Below are 27,846 nucleotides of genomic sequence, written 5' to 3'. Positions count from 1 at the left end.
ATTTACCGCCTGAGTTACAGCAGTGATAGAAAATGGATATACTGTTCACCTTGGAGTCCCCTGTAACTTGAAGCAGATCCATATATATATATATATATATATATATAATGAAGTACCCAATCGTTGTTCATTGACTTGAACTTGTGATGCAGCAGGAATCCTGGAACTACAGAATGACTTCTTTAGGTTCTTACCATATCACTGACATCTCTAGCATCCAGACCTTTGTCAAATGAAGTCCTTGCAGACTACTCAGCCCAGCCTTCCTTTTGTTGGCGGCCCTGTTCACGCTGACCTTGACTGCAGTACTGGTAAATAAATAGGCTACGTGCGCAGCTTCACCTCCTTTACACCCTCTGATAATTCAATGGGAGAAAATCCCAGGAGGAGATGCCCTTTCTCCACAGTGTTTAACATACTCAAAGGTGATCGACAAGACTAGTTGATGAGGCTCTTCACAAACATTTTCTAGTCGTTGCCCTTATCTGGCGGAACAGATATGAGATTTTGAATAACATATATGAGGAACTTGGAATCTTAGCTCTGGTCTTTACTAACTCTGTGACTTAGACTAGCTTAATAAATCTCTTGGAGTTTCAGTTTCCATGTACCTGTGGTGGAAATAATACTTCCTTGAGTTGTTTCAAAGATAGAATGACTGGAACGTTATTAGCACATAGTAGATGTTTAATGAATGCTAGCTCCCTTCCTGTCTCAGGTACAACACTACTGACAGAAACAATCCAGGCTTCTATTTACTTTGAAGAGTTGGTTACAGGCAGGTGATGCAACATGACATTTGTTCATACTTTCTATTTGTTAGTTTTGTTTCTTAAGAAATAAGTCAGGATTGCCTCGCCCTCTTTCATATTTTCAAGTTTAGAGTCCTGTTTGTCATTCTGGATGTTTGATTAAGACTTGTCCATAGGACATGAATAACTTTAATTATTTAAAGATTGACAGAAGTATGGGAATAAGAGGCAAGGATATAGAAAACAGATCAAAATAAAATAATGTTTTACTATATGATAAAATAAAGTAACTAGAATGGCAGCACTCAAGAGCAATTATTGTCTTGTGACAGTCACATTATTATTTTGGCCTCAGGAGCAGCTGTTGAGCCACCCACCTCTGTCCAATATAAAGCCCAAGATGAGCAAACACATCAGGGTTTACGACATTGATGGGTGACAAATGGCCTCTGGGGTATGCTGATGTAGAGGTCACATTAAAATCTTAGTGTCTTAGTGCTACTCTGCTTTTCTCCACATACTCTAAGCTTTTGGCTCTACAAACCTCAAGAATACATAAAAATCAACTCATGAGCGCTTGTTAAAAAGCCAGACTTCTGGGCCTCCCCCTTCTTATCAATTTGGTAGATCTGAAGTGGGGCCCAGGAGTCAGCATTTAACTAACCACTACAGCTTTTGTGATATTGGTTGCCACCCAGGTCAAGGTTTCAGGGAGAGGGGTCCCAGACAGGAGCTCATTTTTCATTGGTTATTTATTGAGTGCTAGTTAGCAAAGCATTATAAGGGAGATGGCCCTTGCTCACCAAGGGTGTAACAATGAGAGGAAAAATGAGACTTGCATACAAACAGGATAATAGCTGTTGGTTAGAGTCAGATACTTGCTTCTTCCTTGTTCCCATTTTGCTCTGTGCAAACTTCATATTGGTTTAGAATAATTTATGTATTGATCTCTTTACCAGATTGAATATTCCTTTGAGGATCAGTGAGTTTCATTATTGACCTACAGCCATTTTGTTCCATCATCTTTTCTTATTCCTATAACTTTGGTTTTGGTCATGACTTCAACCCTGACACCTGCAGCAATCTCTTGCTTGAGGCACTGTATGTTAGGAAATGGTTTGTTTTTATAGATTTATCGAACATGGTCTATTATGTTACTGCTGTGATAACCATTCCCTTTGTCTTATGTTCATCTTGATGGCCTGGAAGAGAGCTAGCAAAGCTCACACATGCTCCACTGGCTTTGATTCTCACAGTAGGTGGGACATGACTGAGGCTAGTGGTCATGTGGGTGGGATGACAAAGCGAATCTTGTTGGGAAATCCTCTGTGACACAAGTTCAGACAGGAAGGTGTGATGTTCAAAAGGGTGTGGTCTGTAGAGTCACATTTAGGCAGGCATTCTGACATTCTGAAGACTTAGCTGCTCGACTTCATGCTGAAAGATATGAGAACCTGGATTTAGTCTCCAAGGAGGACGTTTTAGATTTAGACCAATCAATACCTGCTTTTCCTTCTTGAGACCAGAACCGTTGTAAATTCTTGGAAGAAGAGAATTGAGTTGGACTTGACACTGAGGGAAGGGTGAAGGTAAGGATAGTTTAACACTGAAACTTCTTTCAAAATGGTTGAAATTTGGGAGAGAAAATGCTGGTACAGAATGATGGAGAATCAAAAATATTTAAAGCTACATCTGCTTGTATATGCTTTGCTTTGAGTGTTAAGTCAAATAGTAAAGTGAAGCTCAAGAAATAGTTGAAATTGGTTTAGTGTATTGGAATTTACAAATGTGTATTGAATGTGTCTCATACGTCATTAATTGAAATTTAGGAATACTTTATTTTGGTGGTGGCTCAAAAAGAAATTTTAGTTTAAGGTTTTCCCCATGGTATTCATTTTATATTGAAGTTAGCTATTTGATTGAGATTCCACCAAGAACACTGTAGAATATCTTTCTCTGGCCTATTCTGAGTGCTTTCCTGTTTCTGTGCATAGGCCTGCTCTGTGGTTTATGCGGCTGTAACACTGAGCATTAACACCTGACACCTGATTTAGGTCTTGGGATTTGCCCAATATTATCTGTAAGTGTAAATTTTAAAATATTTCTCTTTTGGGTGGTGTGTGTGTGTGTGTGTGTGTGTGTGTGTGTATGTGTGTGTGTGTGTGTGTGTTGGGGGATAGTCAGAAAAAAGGGTTCAAAAAGAGTATTACGTAGGAGTCTTTTGCTCAGAGGACGATGTTTGGTGCGATTAGGTGCAGAGGGTTTTTTTGGATGGCGCAAAAGTATGAATTTTTAGGATGAACTGCAGCTGGAAGCCAGCGGTGAATCTTGCCTGTTTTAGGCCTGGGTAGACCGCTTTCACTTTGTGAGATTATAAGTGGTGACATGAGGCAGAGAGGGTATTGAGGAAGGACCTTTTTGTTTCCTACCCTGGAGATTTTCCCTGGGGTTTCTGCTGATTGTCTGGTAGGTATGTGCTGCTTTGTGGGTGAGAAAAGCCTTGTGTTCACCTTCCAAGTGCAATGTGTCTGTTCTTGGGATTAATCAAACTCGGGAGTATTTTGCTTTTATAAGCAGTGAGTTGCATCTGCAGGCAATAGTAAAGCAGGGGACAAAAAATAGATTTATGGGTAATGGTGTTGTAGGAGATGACAGTGAAGCGATATTTGAAATTTTGGGCAATTGTTTTCCTCTCCACAATGGAAGTGGAGTACAATGAATGCCATTTTCATTGCCAGGAGCAAATGGGTTTGTTGGGTTGCTTAGCCACGCAACTATAGCAAGCCTGCTTTGACTTAGTTCGGTTTGGGCTTTTTAATCAGTGAATGATTGGAACCATCAGATTGTTTTAGATTAAGAGCCTAGAGATACAGAAGTTCTGTAACTGAAGTAGGAACAAGGACTCGTTTTTCTCCCCCTACTCTGATCACCTCTTATGCTTCTTCAAAAACCTTCGACTACTCTCCCTTGCCTCCCTATCACATTCCAATGGCTGAGCTGAGATATACTGGTCCGCTCAGCCATTGGGGCAGCAGGAACATGTCAGCTGGTCATGGACGTGGGTCAGGAAGTTTATTTGGCCCATAGCTGCACATTTTGGAAGAGCCCCAAATTTAAATTTTCATGTTATCTTCAACATAAGCGATATATTTTACGTGTGTTGAACGTATTTATTAGGTAAACCTAAACATTTAAAAACAACCACAGTTTTTGTAATTCTGTTTTGGCATTTTCCTCCTTTTTTAATATACCAGGAGCTTCTAACCTCTGAGAGTCCCCAGGTGCCCGCTCCATAGCCTCTCATAATATAGTCATGGACATAGAAGCTCATGAAGAGGACAGACCTTCAATAACTAGTCACACAAAGAATTAATTGCAGTGAGAACTGGGTACCTTGAGACGATATAAGAGGGCCTCTTTGCTGTCTGGGCCATCAGGGAGAATTCCCCAAGCAGACAAAATTGAAAGGGCTAGGGGAAGATAGAGGCAATAGATCTCAACGACTAGTTTTTAGAGACATAGGTGGACTCGAGGGTGATTTTCATATTTTGAATTTGGGTAAGTCGGGGAATGGTTGTGTTGTTAACCAAAATAGGTAACTGGGGGAAAAATTATTCTCTGGCAGTGGGTGGGTGGATACTATGATTAGTTCAATTTTGCGGTTTGTTGAGTATGAGTGGGCTTTGAGACCACAGAGTGGAGGTATTTTATAAATATATGATCCTATATTATAAGAAGGGCTTAGTTACTGTTATTAATTTAGAAGGTCATAGTGTATTAGGCACTATCCAGGTCCAATGTGGGAGTAGAAAAAATAGATTTATGGTCCCTGCCTTCAAGAAGCTTATTTTCTAATTGCAGTCAAAGAATTAAATAACCACAGAAGATTCTAGTAACCCTGTAAGACAATAGCAGGAAAAATGTTATGGTCTGTACATGAATAATGGCCAACAGAATTATATAGATGTTTCTTGCTTTTTGGCAGTTAGTATCTGAGTAAAATTACTCATCTGGGATTACTTTTGTTTTAATTTGGCAATTTGAGGTAGGTTGAGGATAACATGAGCTTGTTTAATAGCACTGTGGGTTAGTTGCTTTGGAGTAACTTGTTTCAATTTTACGATGTAGGTACTGTTATTTGTCTCATTTTACAGAGGAGAAACCTGAGGCACTTACAGATTTATTAACTTGCCTTAAGTCATGTAGCTAGTAAATGGTAAAGTTGGGATTCCTATTTAGTCAGTCTGAATCCAAAGCCCCTTCTTCTCAGTTTTTAAAAATCCTATTATTTTCACTGAATGTATCTCCTATCATTTAAGTTATTTGAACATTTATTTTTAGTGGCTACAAAACTTACTTAATCATTGTTCTAATTTTTGACATGTATTTGGTGTTTAATTTGGTGCCTATATTTATAGTTATATTTTTAGTATACATTCCTGGAAGTGGGTTTCCTGTACCAGGGAATATAAAACGTTTAAGGCTCCTTAAAACATATCATTCTTTTCCCCCAGAGAAGTTCAAATAGTTTCCTGTCTGGATATATTTTTCAATCCCACATAGAAGTATTTTTCAACCCCATAGGGTTTCCTAAGCCAAGACAAACAGGAAAACTCAGTAACACTATGAGGGGGATGGTGGTCAGGATAATAAAGAATCACAGAATGTTAGAGCAGATATTATCGATGCCAACTCCTTCTTTTATTAATTAAGAACTAAGGCTCAGAGAGATTAAGTGACATGCCCCAAACCATTCCACTAATTAAAGTCAGAGTTAGGGCAAGAACCTGCCCTTACGTACCACGATGCGATACATTGAGTTAGAGTCTCTTGGATGGTTTGGATGATTCAGGGCTGTGCTGAAATGTCCATCTGGGGTCTCGACTAGATATGTGAGAAACTTTAATCATCTAAGTCAGCTTCACAGTTCCCCCTTGAAACCTCACATTTGTGTCAGAGGGCTGTGTACGTAAGCCAAATGGATCTGCCCTGAATTGAGAGGCCTAGTTACCCCAAAGGAGATAAAGAAGTCTGCTGGGCTAGGGAAACACTGAAACCCCCTTTGTTGGTAAGATCCACAAGGATGATTGTGACCTTTTTCTTCATAATTCCATTGAAGGTACAATACATTTGAACAGGGGCTGCTCACATAATTAAAAACTCAGTTAACTCAAGACTAATTTTCTATAGCACTTAGGCTGTACACCTGAAACTAATATAAAATAATATTGAATGTCAACTGTAATTGAAAAATAAAAAAGGAGGACATTTCTATTTATTATTGTGCCAACATGTAGCAATCATAAACAGAATTTACAGTTGAATTGGCTTGGTATCTATCTGGGTTACCAGCTGGATTAAGCTGTTAAGCCTCAATATTTCAATGACTTAGCCCAGTCAAAGGTTGTTTCTTGCAAAATCTGAAGCAGGCTGGTTGGCCGTCCTCTGTGTTGCAGACATGCCATGTCAAGGTTGCTATAGCAGGGGAATAGAGAGTTAAAAGAGTCATGTGTGCTCTTAACTGACAGCCTGAAAGTGATACATTCCACAGTCTGTTGGCCAGAACTAGAAACATGATTTTGATTGAACTGGAGGACAGACTGGGGACAGACATGGTTTTGATTGAACTGGAGGACAGACTGAGGACAGACAGATGTTTGATGAGCACTAATGGTCTCTTCCACTTGAATCTTGATACTGTGAAATTACCTACTTAAAGAAAGTTGTAGGCAGTTTTATATCATCTCAAGTTTTAAACATAAAAGTAAATATTACTTTCCTTCAAATATGCTTAAAGTGTAACTATATGGTATAGTACATACTATCATTTTAAGAAACCCTTTTGGGCTGTTAAAAACAATGAAGCCTGTTAAAAACAATGAAGCCTGTTAAAAACAATGAAGCTTATGTTTAATAGTTATGACATTTAGGGAAGTCATTTGACTTCTCTAAATTTGTATCCCAATTGAAAATGGGATTTAATTCCTCATTTATAGGTATGCTGTAAAAATTAGCGTAGAGATCTCATGGAAAACACTTAACACAGTGCTTAGAATAAGGTAAGTGTTCAAAGAACATGAATTTTTCTTTGTATTGGTGTTATGAATGTTACAGTAAAACTCCTACTGTTGACAGTAATATAATTTTCTCATTTCCCCTCAATCAGTGGTGTATCCATAATTATCAGAAGATAGTGTACTTTACAGGAACAAGCGATACTTGTCTAAGTTCTGGAAATGAAATGTTTTCATCTTCTGTATGTTCTTATCTTAGTAACCATGGGGAGCTTCAAAGGCCATGCCCTCCCCGGAACCTTCTTTTTCATCATGGGTACTTGGTGGGCTATAAAGAGCATTCTGAAGTATACCTGCAGAAAGCAGAAGCGGACTTCCTACCTGGTTTCCAAAGCATTATTCTATCGAATTGAAATTTTAGAGGGAATCATAATAATCTGCATGGCTTTAACCGGTGAGTGGACTATTTCTGAATTCTGTTTTCTCCTTTTGTGTATTTTCATGTGCACAGAGAATATTTAATATCAAATCAAGAAGTGGCTAAAATGAATTTTTTTATTTAGAAATATCTCTGAACATATATTCTACTTGTAATTTTTATCTGATACAATTGTTAGAAGGTGATACTTTATATACAAAGACCTGTTCCTTAATGAGTTAGTCATAATAATTAACTTGCCTGCCCACAGCAGGTGAATTTCCTTTATAGAATTAGCTGGAGCCTCTGAAATAATTTTATATCAATTATTCTGATGCCTGAAAGAGTGAAGTCTATCAGAAACCATTTTTCAAACTAACACCAAAATAATGAAGTAATTATGGGAAAGCTTCAATAATAAATCACTGTGGATAGGCTGTACAAAGTTCAGGCCGAAGAAGACTTGCATTCATCCTTTGTGTATGATTTCTAAATTGCAGAGGGAGGTTAGGTCAGACAACTTCTAAGGCCTTTCCATTGACTATAAGAGTCTGTGAAATTGTTGTGTTTTTAGAGTTTCCCTTCAGTCTGTTCTTTATGAAGAGCAAAACTTCCTAATTTTCCTTTGGATTTTTTCATGCTTAATTCATGGCAATAGGTCTTTGCTATCTATGGTCATCAAATTATAGAGCAACCATTTCCAAAGAGAGAAATTTCCTTGCCAAATCCTATAGATGAGCAAATAAAGCAGCATCTTTAAGATTGTTTAACTGTTGGTGTAGCTGACTAGACAATATGCTATAACTGTCTGTGCTTTCCCAGTTATACTTAATTGGGGAAAAGCTGAAATCTAGCATTTTTATTGGGAACCAAGTGAAACGCCCTACTTTGTGGCAGCTACCCAGAGATATAGTGTGTGCATCAGCCTCTATGGGACTCATCTTACAAATCCCAAACCCAAATCATTCAAGATGTATTTAGTCATGAAATTAAAATAGGAACTAAGATCATTCGTGGAACTGATTATGGAACTAAGTGGAACTAAGATCATCAGCTTTAACGATCTGAATAGCTGTTTAACTAAATTGGTTCTCTTTGACTAAAAGTGGTTATCCAAACCAGTATTTGAACCTCTAAGACCATCCTAAAGCACCAGCGTTTACCTGTGAGGGAATAGCTCAGAAAGAGCAATCAGTGTCATAGAATGTTATTAGGTCAGACTAAGCAGGGGGCTAATCCTCCGGCATCTTCTTGTTTTCTTCATAAAGTGATGGAGAGGTTTGCTAAAACTTTAATTTTTCCTCTACAGGTATGGTTGGGGAGCAGTTCATTGTTGGAGGGCCCCACCTGTCCTTATATAACTATAAAGCGGGCCAGTGGGTCCAACTCCTGAGCTGGCATCATTGCACCATGTACTTCTTCTTTGGGCTGATGGGTATGACAAACATCTTATGTAACACCATCAGTTCACTGCCTGCGTCTTTAACCAAGTTAATGATGGCAAATGCTTTATTTGTGGAGGGTAAGTATGAGTGAGTATTTTCCTGTCCCTTTCACTATTATAGGGCATTTGTCTAGCCCTTTATAATAATATTCCTTTAGTGTCCTGGTGCAGCCTTGATCTACAGGGTTACCTATTTGGGCCACAGGGAACTATTCAGTGTCCTAGGTGGGATGCCAAAGATTTTCCTTCCTTACTGACTCATTTAATAAAACTGGACACGAACAGTCATTCAAAGTGTTTTATTCACATATTCACATTTTACATCTGTCTTAAAGAACCAGCTACCATGGTGATTAATCTCTGGCTTATCCTGAGATTATAATTATTTCTGTTTTTAACAAGTGAAACTGAGCTCAGAGTAGTGAACCATGAATATACTGAAATATAGAGACATAGCAGAGTTGCTTTCAGCACCTACTTATTAATTAACCTTTTAAATATTGAAATAGTAAAACTCCATCATTACATGATAAGTTGGGTGCAAAAAATTCAGTCACTTAAAAATATGAGGTCCTGTTTTTGAGAGATTCATGACAACAACATTTTTTTGGTTCAGCTGGTCTCCCCGTTACTGTATAGGGAAACACTGAAATCAAGTGTTTAATGACTTGCTTTCATTTATTGCACTTGTAAGAAATAGATTGATTATGGAACTGAAAAAGCCCCAAATTATTAGGAGGCAGTTGTTTCCTAACTGTCCACCTTGCCTCTTATGTGTGAAGATAAGAACTTCTGCCAACCCCTCCTTGAGAACAAGGGCTCGGTCAAAGACGTGCACCAGCAATCACAGTGCGAGTCTCATGATCTCGCGGTGTTAGGAAATTTGGAATGAACATCTTTTCATTGTCATCTAAATGAAAAGGAAGAAGCTGAAGCTGGAATCTGTCCGTGGGATTAAAAAATGTAGTTAGTTTCTACATCTTGGGACCTTCCAGAGCATCTTGTCATACGTCTCTAATTCCACTCATAGGATTTGTGTATACCTGTCGTCCTCCACTGGACTGAATTCCTTAAGATGAGGCTTTGTCTCACTCATCTGTGTACTCACTCTCTCTCCTGCTCCTCACCCCATCGTGCTTAGTATTCAGCTTCCTAAGCTGCTTTGAAATATAGTTGCAAATGTCATGATGTGTTAGAGGAGAGAATGAAGGATGCGGAAGGGAAAAACAGTGTTAGGTTTCAAAGATTCCTTTCTAAAGAGGTAGGATGACTCCAAAAAATGCCATTATTGTGGGAAGCAGTGGACAGATGTATGTATGTGTAAAATTCCGTGGAGAGCGAGAGAGAGCGAGAGAGCGAGAGAGCGAGAGAGCGAGAGAGCGAGAGAGAGAGAGAGAGAAAGAAACAGTGGTTTCATTGAAAAAGACAAACTCTTTTCCTCCCTCCATCAGCTTTTATTTTCTACAACCACACTCACGGCCGGGAAATGCTAGACATCTTTGTGCACCAGCTGCTGGTCTTGGTCATCTTATTGACAGGCCTCATTACCTTCTTGGAGCTCTTCGCACGCAGCAACTTAACTCTGGAGCTTCTGCGATCAAGCTTTATCCTGCTTCAGGGGAACTGGTTCTGGCAGGTGAGTGGGCACCTCCAGTTACTGTACCTATTGTCTCTCTCCTTGTATCCTTCTCTCTTTGTTTGGTGGGCCCTTTTGCTCGAGAACCCAGAGACGTCCTTCTGATGTGCTGCCTGTAGTGGAAATGTGGGGCTTGAGAGGTGATGCTTCCTGGAGCGGCCCAGCGGCCCTGAGAGGAGTGTTGACAGAGCAGGAAGTAGGGTGTGTACAACTTCATTACACAGCTGACCATCCACTATGTAGGAACTCTGAGTTGGTGCTTTTAGTTGGAAGCAGTTGTAAGATGCTAAAGCAATTTACAGCCTAATGGGTAGTAAACTCAAGAAATCTATGAAAGGCAGGAAATGGAGGAAACTATTATTTATTAAGAAACAGCTATGTGTTAGCCACTGTACTTTTACACACACATTGTTTCATTCTGTCCTCACAACAACTTGGAAGTTAGGTATTAACATTCCCAATATATACTGATAAGGAAACCCAGAGAGACCACGTTACTTTCCCAGGATCACACAATAATGGAACTAGAATCTAAATGCGGGTTGTCTGACCCCAAATCCCAGGTTCTTTCCATTTTACGCCCTAACCTGTGTGTGTTGTTGAAAAACTGGGTTCCAATCAGTGAACATATAGAGAATGAAAAATCATAATCCATATATAGATGTAAAGAAAGTCTAGGATGAAAGGTGAATGTGATTTAATCAGGGAAGACTTTTTCAATCAGCAGAAAACAGGGATTTGGGATGATGAGGTTATTTCAGGGATTTGCATTGTACCTGAGGAGTGATAAGATGGCGTTGGAAGATGAAGGGGGAGAAACATCATGGTCAAAATAGGGGGTAGGGAATATGTGACGGTAGAATATGTGATACAGTGATGGTCGGGTTTGGTTCCAGTGGAACTAAAAGGGTTCTTCTTAAGGTCGGGGATGTGGGGGAGCAGAAAGCCTGTTGGAGCAGAGGGTCTAGATTTAAGGGTTATTTTGAAGGAAAACTAATAAAGAAAAAAACAACAAATACCTTATAATAGATGACTTAAAACAATGAAAATTTGTTCTTTCACTGTTCTGGAAACCAGAAGTCCAAAAATCAAGCTGTCAGTGGGTTGTTTACTTCTTGGGGGCCCAGAGGGACAATCTGTCCTGTGCTGCTCTCCTAGCTGGTTGTCAGCAATCGTTGGTGTTCCTTGGCTTGTGGCAATATAACCCCAGTCACTGCTTCCAGAGTCACATCTCTGTTTCTGTGTACCTGTGTCTTCACATGGCCTTCTTGTAAGAATGCAAATCATTGGATTTAGGGCCAATTCTAACCCAGTATGACTTCATCTTGATGACATCTGCAAAGACCCTATTTCCAAATAAGGTCACATTCACAGGTACTGGGGCTTAGGACTTCAGCACACCTTTTTGGAGGATACAATTTAACTCACAACTATTAATCCTTACCTCTGGAAGATAAGCAAATCACTCTCCAAGATGGGATGGATGGGTTGTATATCTGAGTTAAATTGGGGAAACATTGGTGGAACTGATAGGTGGGAACTGGGGAGTAAGTTCATAGTTCATTACACTCCCCCTTCCTAAAAGGCCCTTTGTTGACACAGAATTTCTCTGTCACCTTCTACGAGTTGCTGTGAGAAGAAAGCATGAGAAGCAGGTTCTCACGGTCCTGACACCCAGCTTAAATGGCTGGGTCCCTTGAATTGAGAGTTGACTGCATGACTTTCGTTTTCTTCTTGTTATTTCTGAACAGTGAACAGAGAGGATCTAGAATTTCTTGCTTTCTTCCAGGTCTTTCAGAGACCTGGGCTCTGGTCGTTTTTGTCCCCAAATTGAGCTTTCCCAGCAGCATAGAAAAAGAGTATTGCAAAACACCGATATGTCTAAAGCAGCAGGCAAACAAGCTGGGTGGCATTCTCCTCCTGCAGTTTCTAAATATTGTCGGCTCAGATCTCTAATTTGATGTCTCATATGTCTTATGCCAGTAGTCCTAATGCCTCATCCCCTTAGAATGTTGCCATGTCCTCACGCAGAGGCCTCACCATTGGTGGGTGGGGGAAAGCAGCAATGAAGCCAATATCTGCAACTGTTTGGGGATGGAGGGGCAGGTCACGCATTACTTAGTTTTCTTAACTCTAACACAGAGACAACAAGTGCATTTTATCTCCTAGGCTGTAGAGAAGGGCAGGAAGAAGTTATAGAGTACCTTACTAATTTCAACTAATATGATATTTTGGAAAAATATCATATATATAACACTGGTTGATAAATAAAATCCATAGCACCAGCACAAAAATAAAAACTCTCTGTCTTGTTTCACTGGGTCAGGCAAGTAACCTGAATGATGAATCAACGGAGAGTCCATTCTTCCGTCCATCCATTCATCCATCCATCCATCCATCCATCCATCCATCCATCCATCCATCCATCCATCCATATCAGATCTTATTTTTTATTGGGGTAAAATTTACATAAAATTAACCATTTTGAAGTGTACAATTCAGTGGCAATTCACAGTGTTGTGCAACTATCGTCTATTTAGTTCTAAAACATTTTCATTACCCCAAAAGGAAAACCCCAGAGCCATTAAGCAGCCACTTCCTTTTTCCCTCTCCTCCCAGCCTGTGGTAACCACTAATCTGCTTTCTGTTTCTATGGATTTACTATTCTGGATATTTCATGTGAACAGAATCACATAGTATATGACATTTTATGTCTGGCTTTTTCCCCTTAACATAATGTTTTCAAGGTTCATCCATGTCGTATCATGTATTAGTCCAATTTATCTATTTTTTCTTTAGTTGATTGTACTTTTGATGTTATGTATAAGAAATCATTACCAAATCCCAGGTCATGAAGCTTTGCTCCTATATTTTATTTTAAGAGTTTTATGGTTTTAGTTCTCATATTTAGGTCTTTGATCCACTTTGAGTTAATTTTTGTATGTGGTGTAAGGTAAGTGTTTACATTTATTCTTTCGCATGAGCATATCCAGTTGTCCCAGGACCATTTGTTGACCGTTTCCTCATTGAATAGCCTTAGCACTCGTGTCAACCAAGTTACTACAGATACATGGGCTTATTTATAGACTGTCAATTCTATTTAATTGATTTATATGTCTGTAATTATGTCAATACCACATTGTTTTGATTACCGTATGTCGTATTGTAGTAAATTTTGAAATCAGTCAGTGTAAGACAATGTTGTTTTTCTTTTTCAAGGTTGTTTTGGTTAATCTGAGTGTCTTGTAATTTCATATGAATTTTAGGATCAGCTTTTCATTGCTACAAGAAGGCAATGGAAATTGAGGTTTTGATCGGGATTGCATGAATCTGTAGGTTGCCTTGGGTGTTATTACCATTTTAACAATATTAAATCTTCCAGTCCATGAGCATGAGATATATTTCCATTTATTTAGATCGTCTTTTCACAATGTTTTGTAGTTTTCAGTGTACAAGTCTTGAACCTCCTTCATTAAATTTATTCGTAAATATTTTATTCTTTTCAATGCTATTGTAAGTGGAATTGTTTTCTTAATTTTGGGGTAGTTTATTGTATATGTATGAAAATACAACTAACTTTTATGTGTTGATCTAGTATCCTGTAAATATGCTGAATTCATTATTAGCTCTAATAATTTTTTTGTGGATTCTTTAGGATTTTCTATATATAAGATCATATCATCTGTGAATATAGTTTTACTTCTTCCTTTGCAGTCTAGATGCCCTTTATTTATTTTTCTTGCCTAATTGTTCTGACTATAATTTCTAATATAATGTTGAATAGAAGTGGTGAAATCAGACACCCTTGTCTTATCTGATGTTAGGGGAAAAACTTTTAGTCTTTCACTATTGAATATAATGTTAGCTGTGGGCAATTATTTACTTTAAAACCTTTTGTACTCTAATATTGAAGTAATTGAGTGAAACTGAGCAACTTAGAAACCTAGCACATTCTCTGAAAGCCCACCAATCCCCAGAGATGATTATTATTCATATTTTGAAATCGATTTTTAAATGTCCTTAAAATTTTTTCCCCTCAAAAGTATGACCTACTAGATACTGTCTATATTACTAAAATAGGCAGTAAAATCTGATGTCTTAACTGTAGCATTTCAGATAACGGGAGTTATCTTAGTTACCATTGATCTTGGAACCAAGCATTTTGAAATGCACCATCTTTGGAGAAGTGGCTGGTTATTTTAATATGTGCTTTTTGTTTTACATTACAGATTGGTTTTGTCCTTTATCCTCCCAGTGGAGGTCCTGCGTGGGATGCAACGGATCATGACAACATTATGTTTCTCACCGTATGCTTCTGTTGGCATTATGCATTGACCTGTATCATCGTTGGAATGATTTATGCCTTTGTTACCTGGTAAGTTAGTGATTTTTGTTCATGGAAGTTCTATTCCTTGCTATATGATCAACAACCCTTGATAGTATTGAACTTAAAATTCAAAGGGGGATTTCATGCCTTAGCATTGCACAAGATAGGGTAATATCGCAGAAAATTATCTGAACACCGAAATTCCCAGTGAAAAGAATAAATGCTGGTTTAAAGTTAGAATAGCTCAGCAGTGTCTCTGCTGTGCCTCTGACCTATGCGTCACCCTTCAACACACTCTTCTGTGCCTCCATGCCTTTACATATGCTGTTTCCTTTTCTGAATGGTCCTCTCCACACCTGTAGTGAGTGAGCCCTCCATTTGCGTATGTCCACATCAATTATAGCATTTTACAAGCTTGGTGTCATTTTTTGACAAACAGGTATGTTTCCTATTAAATTTAGGTACCTGGTAAATTTGACATTTACTGTAAATATTTCTAAAAGTAAGCTTCTGTTAAATAGTGCATACTTTTATAAGGACCCTGATATATTACATGATGGGTGAGGAGCAGTAGAGCCGATTGATAAGAACACCTATTCCTCGCTCTGCTGTTATCAGTTGTATGTCTTTGGGAAAATCATGTAGCCACATTAAGTCTCAGTTTTGTTGTTTGCAAAGTGGGAATAATAATAGTACCTAAAAAAGATCATCTATGTAAACTCCTTAGGCCATAATAAGAGCTCAGTGAAAGTGATTCTTCTTTTTATTTTTTAATTAAATTTATTGGGTTGACATTGGTTAGTAAAATTGTATCGGTTTTAAGTGTACGTTTCTGTAATACATTACTACATATTTGACCCCCTTTTTCCTCTTCTACCAGCCCTCCTCCCACCTTACCCTCTGGTAACCACTAAACTGTTGTCTTTGTCTATGAGTTGTTTTTTTGTTTTGTTTTTGTTTTTTCATTATTTATTTATTTTTTTAATTAAAGTTTATTGGGGTGACAGTTGTTAGTAAGGTTACATAGATTTCAGGTGTACAATTCTGTAATACATCATCTATACATCACATTGTGTGTTCACCACCCACAGTCAGGTCTCTTTCCATCACCATTTATTTGATCCCCTTTACCCTCATGTACCACCCCCTCTCCCCTCACCGTCTGATAACCACTAAACTATTGTCTGTGTCTATGAGTTTTTGTTTTCTTGTTTGTTACTCTTATTTCTTTGTTGCTTTCAGTTTTATATCTCACATATGAGTGAAGTCATATGGTTTTTTACTTTTTCTGTCTGACTTATTTTGCTTGGTGTGATAATCTCAAGATCCATCTATGTTGCTGCAAATGGCACTATTTCATCTTTTCTTATGGCCAAGTAATATTCCATTGTATATATGTGCCACAACTTCTTTATCCAATTATCTATCGAAGGACATGTTGGTTGTTTCCATGTCTTGACCACCATGAATAATGCTGCAGTAAACATCGGGGCACATATATCTTTACAGATAAATGTTTTCAGATTTTTTGGATAGATACCCCGAAGAGGGATTGCTGGGTTACATGATAATTCTATTCTTAATTTTTTGAGGAGCCTCCATACTGTTTTCCATAGTGCCTGTACCAATGGACGTTCCCACTGATAGTGTTTGAGGGTTTCTTTTCTTCCACAGCCTCTCCAACACTTGTTATCATTTGTCTTGTTGATGATAGCCATTCTGGTAGGTGTGATGTGATAGCTCATTGTGGTTTTGATTTGCATTTCCCTAATAGCTAGTGAAGTTAAGCATTTTTTCATATATCTGTTGACTGTTTGTATATCTTCCTGGGAGAAGTGTCTGTTCAGGTCTCCTGCCCCTTTTTTAATTGGACTGTTTGTTTTTTGTTGTTGTTGAGCTGTACAAGTTCTTTATATATTTTGGATATTAGCCCCTTAGTGGAGGTGTTGTTTGCAAATATTTTCTCCCATTCATTGGTTGCCTCTTTGTTTTGTTGATGGTTTCTTTTGCTGTGCAGTAGCTTTTTAGTTTGATATAGTCCCATTCATTTATTTTTGCTTTTCCTTCCCTTGCCTTTGAGGTCAAATTCATAAAATCCTCTTTGAAACCAAGGTCCATAAGTATAGTAGCTATGCTTTCTTGTATGCAATTTATTGTTTCAGGTCTTATGTTTAGGGCTTTGGTTCATTTTGAGTTAATTTTGGTATATGGTGACAGCAGTCTAATTTCATTGTTTTGCACATGGCTTTCCAATTTTCCCAGCACCATTTATTGAAGAGGCTTTCTTTTCTTCATTGTATGTTTTTGGTTCCTTTGTCAAAAATGATCTTCCCACATATATGTGGGCTTATTTCTGGCTTTTCAATTCTATTCCATTGGTCTGTGTGTCTGTTTTTCTGCCAATACCATGCTGTTTTGATTATTATCACTTTGTAGTACAAATTAAAGTCAGGGAGTGTGATACCTCCAGTGTTGTTCTTTTTTCTTAGAATTGCTTTGGCTATTCGGGGTCTTTTGTGACTCCATACAAATTTGATGATTTTTTGTTCTATTTCTTTGAAAAATGCCATTGGGATTTTGATGGGGATTGCAAGAAATCTATATATTGATTTTCTGGGTAATATAGCCATTTTAACTATGTTCATTTTTCCAATCCATGAACATGGCATATCTTTCCATTTCTTTGTGTCTTCTTCAGTTTTTTAAAATAATGTCTTACCGTTTTCAGTGTATAGGTCCTTCACATCCTTTAAGTTTATTCCTAGGTATTTTATTCTTTTAGTTGCAATTGAAAAATGAATTGTTTTTGTTTTTTCATTTCTTTTTCTGAAATTTCATTGTCAGTATGTAGGAAGGCAATGGATTGTTGTACATTGATTTTATATCCTGCAACTTTACTGAATTTGTTTATTGTTTCTAATAGTTTTTTTTGGTGGAGTCTTTAGGGTTTTCTATATAAAGAATCATGTCATCTGTAAAAAGTGACAATTTAAGTTCTTCATTCCCTATTTGAATGCCTTTTATTTCTTTCTCTTGCCTGATTGCTCTGGCAAGGACTTCCAAACCTATGTTGAATAACAGTGGTGATAGGGACATTCCTGTTTTATTTCTGATCTTAGAAGAAAAGCTTTCAGTTTTTCACCATTAAGTACGATATTAGCTGAGGGTTTGTCATATATGACCTGTATTATAGTGAGGTACTTTCCTTCTATACCTACTTTATTAAGTGTTTTAATCATAAATGGATGTTTTATCATGTCAAATGCTTTTTTCCTGCATCTATTGATATAATCATAACATTTTTTCTTTTATTTTGTTTGTGGTGTATCTCATTGATTGAGTTGCATGTATGGAATCATTCTTGTGTTCCTGTAATGAACCCCACTTGATTGTGATGTATAATCTTTTTAATGTATTGTTGTATTTGATTTGCTAGTGTTTTGTTTATAATTTTTGCATCTGTATTCATCAGATATATTGGTCTCTAGTTTTCTTTTTTTGTGTTATAGTTGCCCAGTTTTGGTATCAGGGTGATGTTGGCCTCATAAAATAAGTTAGGAAATATTGCTTCTACTTTAATTTTTCAAAAGTATTTGAGGAGGACAAATATTAAGTCCTCTTTGAATGTTGGGTAGAGTTCACTAGTAAAGACATCTGGTTTTGGACTTTTGCTTTTGCAGAGGTTTTGGATGATTATTTCAATTTCCTTACAATAGATTGGTCTATTAAGATTTTCAAGTTCGTGATTCAGTCTAGGAAGGCTATATATTTCTAAGAACTTGTCCATCTCTCCTAGGTTATTGAATTTGGTGGCATATAGTCCTTCATAGTATTCACATTTGATGCTTTGTATTTCTGTGGCATCTGTGATAACTTCCCCTCTTTTCATTTCTGATTTTATTTGTGCCTTTTCTCCTTTTACCTTACTGAGTCCAGCCAAGAGTTTGTCAATTTTATTAATCTTTTCAAAGAACTAGATCTTTGTTGCATTAATTTTTTCTGTTGCATTAATTTTTTCCGTTGTCTTTTTGTTCTCTATTTCATTTAGTTATGCTCTAATTTTTATTATTTCCTTCCTTCTGCTGACTTTGTGTTTCATTTGTTCTCCATTTTCTAGTTCTTTAAGATGTAACGTTAGGTTGTTTATTTGGTATTTTTTTGTTTCTTGAGATAGGCCTGTAATGACATAAATTTCTTCTAATATTGCTTTCACTGCTTCCCAATAATTTTGATACAATGTATTTTCATTCTCATTTGTTTCTATGTATTTTCTGATATGTCCTTTTATTTCTTCTTTGACCCCATTGTTCTTCAATAGCATGTTGTCTACTCTCCATGTATTTGAGGTTTTTCACACTTTCTTTTTGCAGTTGGTCTCCAATTTCAAGGCATTGTGGTCAGAGAATATGCTCAATATGATTTCAATCTTCTTAAATTTGCTGAGGTTATTTTTATTTTTTATTTTTTTTAAAGATTTTATTGGGGAAGGGGAACAGTGTGTACTTCCAGGACTTTTTATTCCAAGTTAAGTTGTTGTCCTTTCAATATTAGTTGTGGAGGGTGCTGTTCAGCTTCAAGTTGTTGTCCTTTCCAGTCTTAGTTGTGGAGGGCGCAGCTCAGCTCCAGGTCCAGTTGCCATTGCTAGTTGCAGGGGGCGCAGTCCACCATCCCTTGCAGAAGTCGAACCGGCAACCTTGTGGTTGAGAGGACGCGCTCCAATCAACTGAGCCACCTGGGAGCTCAGCGGCAGCTCAGCTCAAGGTGCTGTGTTCAATTTTAGTTGCAGGGGGCCCTTTCAAACTCTTTCAGTTTCAATATGTATTTGTCCTATTAGCTGAGATGTGTCTCTTGGAAGCAGCATATGGTTGGGTATTGTTTTTTGATCCAATATGCTACTCTGCATTTCTATTGGTGAGTTCAGTCAATTTACATTTAGGGTGATTACTGATATATGAGATTTTCTATAGTCATTTCATGTTTTGTTTTATTGTAGCTTGGTGTCTCTATTATTAATTTCTTTGCCTTTGTGTTTCTGTTATTTTAGTTTGATGATATTCTATGATTTTCCCTCTCTGTTTCCTCTTTTTTTATGTTATGTGTCTCCGTTCTGGATTTTCTTTTTTTTTAGTGGTTACCATTAAGTTTATGCAAAAGAAATTGTCCTATATACAGTGGTCCTTTTTCTTCAGCATGTTTCTCATCTCCATTCCCTTTTACAAGTTCAGACCTTTACTTTCTCCCCTTTTATGTTTTTGTTGTCACAAATTATCCCTATTAATGCTCTGAGTTGATTACTGTTTTGCAGTAGCAAGTTGTCTTCTCTCTTTCTTTTTCTTTATGTTTTTATGTTCTTTACCCTTTATATTATGTTTAAGTGTGTAGTCCTCTATTTTGTGTAGGGGTTGCCATTTTCTGCTTCTGTCTGTTAGTAATCTTGCTCATGGTTTTGTATGTTTTGACTTTGTTTTAGGTCAAAGAGCCTCCTTCAGTATTTCCTGTAATGCAGGCCTTGTGGTGGAAAATTCCCTCAGCTTCTGTCTGTCTGAAAAGGGCTTTATTCGTTTTTCATATCTTTGCTGGATATAGTATTCTTGTCTGGTAATGTCTCTCTTTCAATAGTTTGAGTATTTGACTCCACTCCTTTCTGTCTTGTAGAGTTTCTGTTGAAAAATCTGATGATAATCTAATGGTTACCGTCTTCTTTTCCCTGGCTGCCTTGATAATTCTTTCTCATTAATTTTTGACAGCTTCAATACAATGTGCCTTGGAGAAGGCTTGTTGAGATTGAGGTGATTAGGTGTTCTGTTTGCTTCTTGGATTTAAGGATCCAGTCTTTCCATGGTTTTAGAAAGTTCTCGTTGACTATTTGCTTGAATAGACTCTCTCTTCTCTCTCTCTTCTCCTTCTAGTATACCCATTATTCTTAGATACCCATCTTTCTCCTGGAGTCAGATAGTTCTTGTAGAGTTCTTTCATTTCTTTTAACTCTCAAGTCTCTCAGTCTCTCTCTCTCTCTCTCTCTCTCTCTCTCTCTCTCTCTCTCTCTCTCTCTCTCTCTCTCTCTCTCCATCTGTGTCATTTCCAGATTTCTGTCTTCGATATTACTAATTCTTTCCTCCATCTGGTCAGCTCTATTTCATAAGCTGGCTATTTCATTCTTCATCTCTTTTATCGAGTTCTTCAGCTCCAGAATTTCCATTTTTAAAATTTCTATCACTTTGGTAAAATATTCATTTTGTTCATTGATTTTATTTCTGAGTTCATTAAGCCATTAAGCTGCGTATCTGAATTTTCTTGCATCTTGTTGAGTTTTTTCAGAACTGCAATCTTGAAGTCTCTGTCATTCAAGTCACATTTTTTCCATGTCTTTAAGTTCATTTCCTGGAGATTTTTCATTTTCTTTGTGAGCTGCCTTGCCATCATGGCAATTACTGGATTTCTCTTCCTGGGCATCTACAGGAGTGGATTCTGCAGCAGGGTGATATGAAGAGGTCTTTCATTTGCTTTCTCATAGGTGTTGCTGGAATGTTTTATTTTCTCTTATGCTGCAATGTTCTATTTTCTCTTGTGCTGCTCCACTTTCTGGTGTGGTGGTAGGTTTCCTGGGAGGTAGGCTTCTTCTCTGTGATCAGGTCTCCTAGGACTCAGGGCACTGCCCCCATGGGAGGATGCGGTGGGTGATGTGTTTATGAGCCTCTGAAACCCCAATGCTGCCCTGCAGCCCAGTGCAGAGCTTATGTGTCTCAGCAGTCCTGATGCCTCTCCCAGGGATCAGCCATGAAAGGTGGGGGTGGGGTGGGCTGGGAGTGGTAGCCGGTGTGTTTGTGGCTCCAAGCAATGTCAATGTCCAGCCCACGGCTGTCTCGTCCCTATAGCTCTGTGTCTCTCATCAGAATTAGCTGCACTGTGTGTCTGCTGCTCCAGGACGGTCTCTCCTGTTCTCAGGGCTGTAGATATTCTGCTCTTTAGTGCAACACTGCTACATTTGTTTCCGGGGCCCACTGCTAACACTAGGAGTGTGTGGGGGAGGTGAACTCTGGGAGGGTCAGGAGAGGCAGCCAGGCTCTTTGTCTTTGTTTTCTCTCTGGCAGTGAGGGCTTGAATTGTAGTTCTCACCCTTCAGGATTAGGTCTTTGCCCAGACTTCTCTGCCCCGACCTTGGGTTCTGCTGTGTTATATGCTGATCCCGCAGGCAGGAATGCTAAGGGCCACAGACAGTGTACCTGCATTCTCAATCCTGCCTTTTCTTGGAAGCACTGTGAGCTCCATCTCTGTACCTTCCATTTCCCCCCTCCCTTGTTTGCCCCAATTAGCTCACCTTCAGATGTTTTGATGCGCAGAGCTCTCAGATGTGTTTGCATATTGAGTAGGATATCCTTTGTTGAATTATAGCTGTTCAATTTGTTGTAACTTCCAGGGGAGATTTCAAGGAGTAGCCCTCGTTCTGCCATGTTTCTGATGCCAGTCTTCTTTTGTTGTTATTCTTGTTCTTTTTCTTATTCTTCTTGTTCTCCTTCTCTTCCTTCTTCTGTATCAAAGATGCATCAGTGTAGACTATATGGTGAGAGACAGACAATTTAAATACAATGCAATAAGTGGAAATAGTAGAAGAACAAAGCACTATTGTAGCTCAGAGGAGGCCTCCTCACAATTGAGAATTAAGCTGCAGTTTGAGGGCTGGCCTGGTGGCTCAGGTGGTTGGAGCTCTGTGCTCCTAATGCTGAAGGCTGCCGGTTCGATTCCCACATGGGCCAGTGGGCTCTCAACCATCAGGTTGTGGGTTCGATTCTTTGACTCCCGCAAAGGATGGTGGTCTCTATCCCCTGCAACTAAGATTGAACATGGCACCTTGAGCTGAGCTGCCACTGAGCTCCCGGATGGCTCAGTTGGTTGGAGCGCGTCCTCTCAACCACAAGGTTGCCAATTCGACTCCTGCAAGGGATGGTGGGCAGTGCCCCCTGCAACTAGCAACGGCAACTGGACCTGGAGCTGAGCTGCGCCCTCCACAACTAAGACTGAAAGAACAACAACTTGAAGCTGAACAGCACCCTCCACAACTGAGATTGAAAGGACAACAACTTGACTTGGAAAAAGTTCTGAAAGTACACACTGTTCCCCAATAAAGTCCTGTTCCCCTTCCCCAATAAAAAGAAAAAAGAGAGCGAGAGAGAATCTTAAAAAAAAAAAAAAAAAAAGCTGCAGTTTGAAGGATGAGTAGGACTAGAAAGGAGTGAGTACAGTTTCTATTTTGAAGGTAGCTAATGCCAATCCACAGTTGACCTGGCTGATCCCAACTACTAGGCATGTAGACTCTCTCACCTAATCCTTCAGACTTCCACACTGAACACAATGTTCTTTATCTCCAATATTCATTACAGTGGCCGTGGGTTTATTGAGCCCTTGACATGTTCCTAGTCCCACATTAATTTTAATTAATATAAATATTCATATAGTCATAGTGACTCCTATACTGGACAGTACACCACCAGGTTCTCTAAATTCATAGAATTCAGTAGCTGCTTCTAGGCCGAGTGGGCTCTCAGCCTCTGCCAAACCTAGCTTTCTACTCTTCTCGCTAGACTTGGGCCCCAGGTCACGTCTTCTGCTCCGTACTTCTTTGAGTTTCACTTCTGAAGCAGAATTGGTGCTGTTTCTCTGAGTGAGGAAATCATGAAGGAAATGGCTCCCAGATATCTCTGCTAGGCTCTGCGTCAGCCCACTTTGATTTACAGTTGTCTCTTCCTAGAGGTCTACGTGCGTTGGGTGCTGGGAAATTCTGCTTGCTCATTAATTGATTTCTATTAGTCCTCTTCCGTTTCCCTAAAGCATGTGCATGAGCTGGTTGTTAAGGTTGGCTCTGCTATTGAGTGAAACATGGCTTCTTCCTCTGTTGTTCTAGGCTGACATCTGGGCCTCATCTCCTTAGGGGCTGGGCAGTCTCCAAGACCAAAGCCAACATTCAGGGAGCCTCTCCACTGCATGTCAGCTCCCTTCCAGAGCGAAAAGAAGACTACTGTCTCTTCTTGTTTCAAAAACCTTCAGACCCCTAATGAAGTTGTTATCTACTCACAATTCTCTAGAAACCAGAAACTCCATGTTTATTTTTTCAACCTCTGCCCCCAGCCCCCCTCTTAACGTTGTGACCATGTAGTTCCCTCTACCTAGTGTATCCAAATTAAATGTCTATCTCTTCTATGAAAACTTCTGTGATTATTCTGGCTCTGGCTCATCTTCCTTCGTGAGTTTTTATAGTACTTTAGCCTCTACCACACATTTTAACAATTCTGATCTATCTTGTGATGTTTGTTATTAGCCTGTTAGTCTCATCCGTTACCTAGATTGTATTGTCTTGAGTAAAAAACCCTTTTCATATTTCTCACAGATGTTGGCACACTGTCCAAATATAGTTGATACTCAATAAACACTTATTTGCTGTTTTAATAGATCTGTTTCAGAGTTACTTGAATATAGGCTTCATTTGTTTGGCAATCATGTTTTTTTTTTTTTGTTTTTTTTTTATGCTTTTTAGTTTTTTTCTCATATTGTTATTGAAAACATAAGATGAGGAACTCATGTTCTGACATATTTTGATATGAACTTAAACAATAGCTTAAAAAATGTCATTAAGATTCAGTATTGACTTTCAGTGAGTTCCCATGGTAGGTAATTCAATCCTGTAATTATAAAAAGCTTTGAAAAATGTCTGTCAGGGTTTGACTGTGCAGTGGTTTATGACCCAATGACAGGTGATGGATTTTGAAGCCATCATTATATCAGAATTGCTTTGACATAGCACAAAGGTCACCATGAAAGCAAAATGGAGTTATGGAACCAATGCCTCAAAAGTCTCTGAAAAATGAAGCTATTTTCTCCAGTTTTCCAGAACAGTGATTCAAAGATTGTCTCATTCAGTCCCGTGACAAATCTATTTGGAAATCTTATTACTTGTTTTACTGTATTTAAATACCTCTGCTGCACAAAACTATTTCAAAAGCCCCTCTCTATGGGTGGAAAAATATTGCCCATTTTCAGGTTGGTTTTCCAAGTGATGCTTCATGTGCACCATTCTGAAGAACAAAATAGAGATAACCAAATTCCAGGCATATAATAGTTCGCCTTATGGAAATTTCATTTCCAGGTAGACTCGGGAAGTACACCCAGAGTCTTAGCCTTGCTCTTTCTCATATTAATTGAGAAGAACATATGGGAACAAAAGCCTAGATACACCCTAACCTTATTTCCCTGAACTTGCATCATTCCAGGAACTAGCAATTATTTGTACTTCCTCTTATCGCTCCACCTTCAATGAATCTTCCCCCAGTAGCTATTTCTGCGTGTGTCAATACCTAGAGCTACAGGGTGTAGACAGAACCTGTTTAAGGTTTCTGAACATCCCTCATCTTTGTAGCTTGTAGCAATAGCAGATATAATCCAGAGAGGAGGAATGGGAAACAGGAACTGTGGTAACAATTAATTTGTAATAAGTAGCAGTGTCTTTGTTTTATTTTCCACAAGGGTTATCAGGAATGAATCTAATGAATGAATTAACTAACCCATTTTATTTAGCATGCATTGAAGCTGTACAATGTGGAAATAACTGTATGGGTTTAAGAAAACAAGAACACAAATGCTGTCCCAGACTTTATTTAAGACTATTAGCCTTTCATGAGAACAGTGCCTTGAAGAGTTGAAGACATTGGAGGCAACAGCAATAGTCAAATAATAATCAAGACATGATTTTGAGTGGTTTTCCTTAGCTCTTGATGAGTCAACAGATGTTACAGAATACTGCTCAGTTGTGTATTGGAGGCGTTAATGCTGACTTGGAAGTGACTGAAGAATTATACATTATTTATGAATAGGTGAGCGATATGAATTTCTGGCAGATTGCTCCAAAGGCCGTTGATTCATCAAATGTGTGTTGAGCCACTATTAGGTACTGGACATTGTTCTGGACTCTGGCTGGGGTTAGGGCAGTAAATAAGATGAGGTCTCTGCTCTTATAAAACTTATATTCTAGTGGGATGCAGAGCACAAGTAAAGGCATTACATATTGATAGTGGCAGACCAGACCTTCATGGGAAAGAGAATAAAGGCAGAAAATGAGCATGAAGATGTAGACAGGTTGGTGAACTTTTTCATAAAAGGAGAATGATTTTGGTCATTTGGTTTATCAACTTTGTTTGCATATTCCTATGTATTTCTGGAAGATAATATGTCTTATTGATATGATCACACAGTAAAATGTCTTCACAAACAATCACACACAGAAAAAGCTTTTTCTAGCTCTTATTACAACAGAGAAGGGGAGAGCCTGCTGGGTTTCTGCCACTAGAAAGCTTCTCATCTTCCAATGTCAAAAATTATAATTGCAGCTTCCTGCAATCCTACAGATTCTCTTAATCTGTGAAGATAGTCACAAGGGTAGAGGGCACTTCTAACTTTTTAATTCATCATAAACCATAACCTGCATTTGAGCAGCCTGTGGCCTGTAAACAAGCACCCCTCTGAAGGTGCAAGTAGGGGCTGCAATACATCCTAGTCTTGACATGGGGAAAGAGACGCCTGTCCTTTCAGGAGAGGGGTCCTTCTTATAATACACAGCTAGGAGCAGACTTGGAGAAGCTCCGCTGAGCTTGGTTTCCTCTGGGCATTTTGCAGTCCACAGAGTCTCTTGTTTGTTTTAGAAATGATAAAAGTTATGAATAATTAGGCATCTTCTGTGCCTAATTAAATACTCCTGTTATACATTCAAAAGCTATATTGTATCTATTTACCCTGCTTTAATCCAAAAAAAAAAAAAAAAAAAATTTCAGGTAGGTCCAAAGACAAACAAAAGTGATTTTTTTGAAGGGGGGGGTGCCTCTCCCATTTGCCTCTCCCAAATGACTTGTTGTATTATAAATATATATTGCTCTGGGTTCTTGAACACCATAACGTGAGGTGTCTTTCATTCTCCTCAGGTTGATTAAATATCGAGTTAACAGGTTCTGCCCCTCAGAAGTTGGACTCTTGAAAAATACTGAACGAGAACAAGAATCAGAAGAAGAGATGTGATTTTGATGGGCATCTAGTCTTTCTGGGTGAACTTTTTCTTTTTCTTTTTCTTTTATTTTATTACATTATCTTTGTTCATGGTTTTGTTTCTTGACCTTTTGTTTGGAGAACAACTGACTGAGGATGATTCTTGGTGTACTGTTTGTATTTCCAATTTTGTTAAAATATTTGATTTTAAATGTTTTATTTTTCAGTTTGAAAATACTTTGGATAAGTTCATCTTGCACATCAGTCTTAGTATGCAGGGCCTGGTCTGACTCTTCCCAGGTCATCTAAAATTTGATGCCAGTGCTACGAAAAACATTTGTTTTATTTGCTTTATAGATAAGCGGAAGATTCCCGGGCTCCCTACAACTTGTAACTTGTTAAACATGGAATGACACTTGTTTATCTTAATGTTGCAGTGAGAAATAAATGCCTACATGAACCTTGGTTCAGACACCTCAAATCTTTGTTTTTGTTATTCAAGTGCACTTCACCCTTACATCACGAAGAAGCTGTGTGACATTGAAATTCCTCTTTTTCTGTAGCACCTGAGTTCTCCCCTGGGAAAAGGAAGCCCGAAGTCATCCTGAGTTGTGCACTCTTTCAGAGAAGACAAAAGAGATGATCCCCAGCGCATGTAGTTGCAAAGCAATAAGAGCCTGGGAAAGGAGAGTTGTGATGTTATCTATAGAGTAAGAAGTCATACACAGTGTAGCATGGCCACCATACCATCTCCTCTGCTGAAATAGTTAAGGGGTTAAAACAAAGAATCGCCTTTTATGGAAAACCTCGGTAAAACGTCAGAGCCATACATAATCTGTGGGCTAAGTAGACCCCAGTGGAGAGTCAAGTAATCTTGTTTCTAATTCTGGCTCTACTACTAAGCAGCCTCTACAGCTTAAGCAATCACCATATTGTTCTCTCTAAAATAAGGGAATTGAATTGGATGAATCATGGGCTGCTTTCTGGATGTCACATTTTATAAATCTAGGGCCTCTGAGACAAAATTGAAGCATGAAGAATAGCTAATTTTGTACAATGTTAGTTAGAAAGGCCAGTCTCTGCTGTGACAGAAAAGGTTGGGGGGGGTTTAAGGATTCTTGAGGGGTGAGTCAAATATGGAGGGAAGGAGTCAGCCTCGTGGGCAGCTGGGGGTGAAATGTGGGCAATTAAATACTGAAGGCTCCCTGGCATTCCAGAAACACTGATAAAT

The 27,846-nt window shown here is 38.5% G+C and overlaps 1 protein-coding gene across 8 annotated transcripts in view; it reads left to right on the top strand.

The window, feature by feature from the left end:
* The window catches only part of TMEM45A (transmembrane protein 45A), an 86,146-nt gene extending 59,066 nt beyond the window's left edge, over window positions 1-27,080 (top strand). For 4 of the 8 annotated variants that reach the window (XM_019756478.3, XM_088794031.1, XM_074332860.2 and 1 more), the window contains 5 exons: window positions 7,026-7,220; window positions 8,494-8,706; window positions 10,080-10,264; window positions 14,494-14,639; window positions 23,491-24,052. In XM_019756478.3, the coding sequence (XP_019612037.1) occupies window positions 7,026-7,220; window positions 8,494-8,706; window positions 10,080-10,264; window positions 14,494-14,639; window positions 23,491-23,641 (890 nt within the window). In that variant the 3' untranslated portion in view covers window positions 23,642-24,052. Of the gene's footprint in view, window positions 1-2,192; window positions 2,342-7,025; window positions 7,221-8,493; window positions 8,707-10,079; window positions 10,265-14,493; window positions 14,640-23,490; window positions 24,053-26,554 lie in introns of those variants that run through there. The other 4 variants (XM_019756483.3, XM_074332868.2, XM_019756481.3 and 1 more) reach the window with 3 other exon arrangements.
* The last annotated feature ends 766 nt before the right edge of the window (window positions 27,081-27,846 follow it).

Source organism: Rhinolophus sinicus, chromosome 17, assembly GCF_057876585.1.
Source record: "Rhinolophus sinicus isolate RSI-liver-muscle chromosome 17, RSI-T2T, whole genome shotgun sequence".
NCBI lineage: Eukaryota > Metazoa > Chordata > Mammalia > Chiroptera > Rhinolophidae > Rhinolophus > Rhinolophus sinicus.
This window is presented reverse-complemented; position numbering and strand designations above follow the sequence as displayed.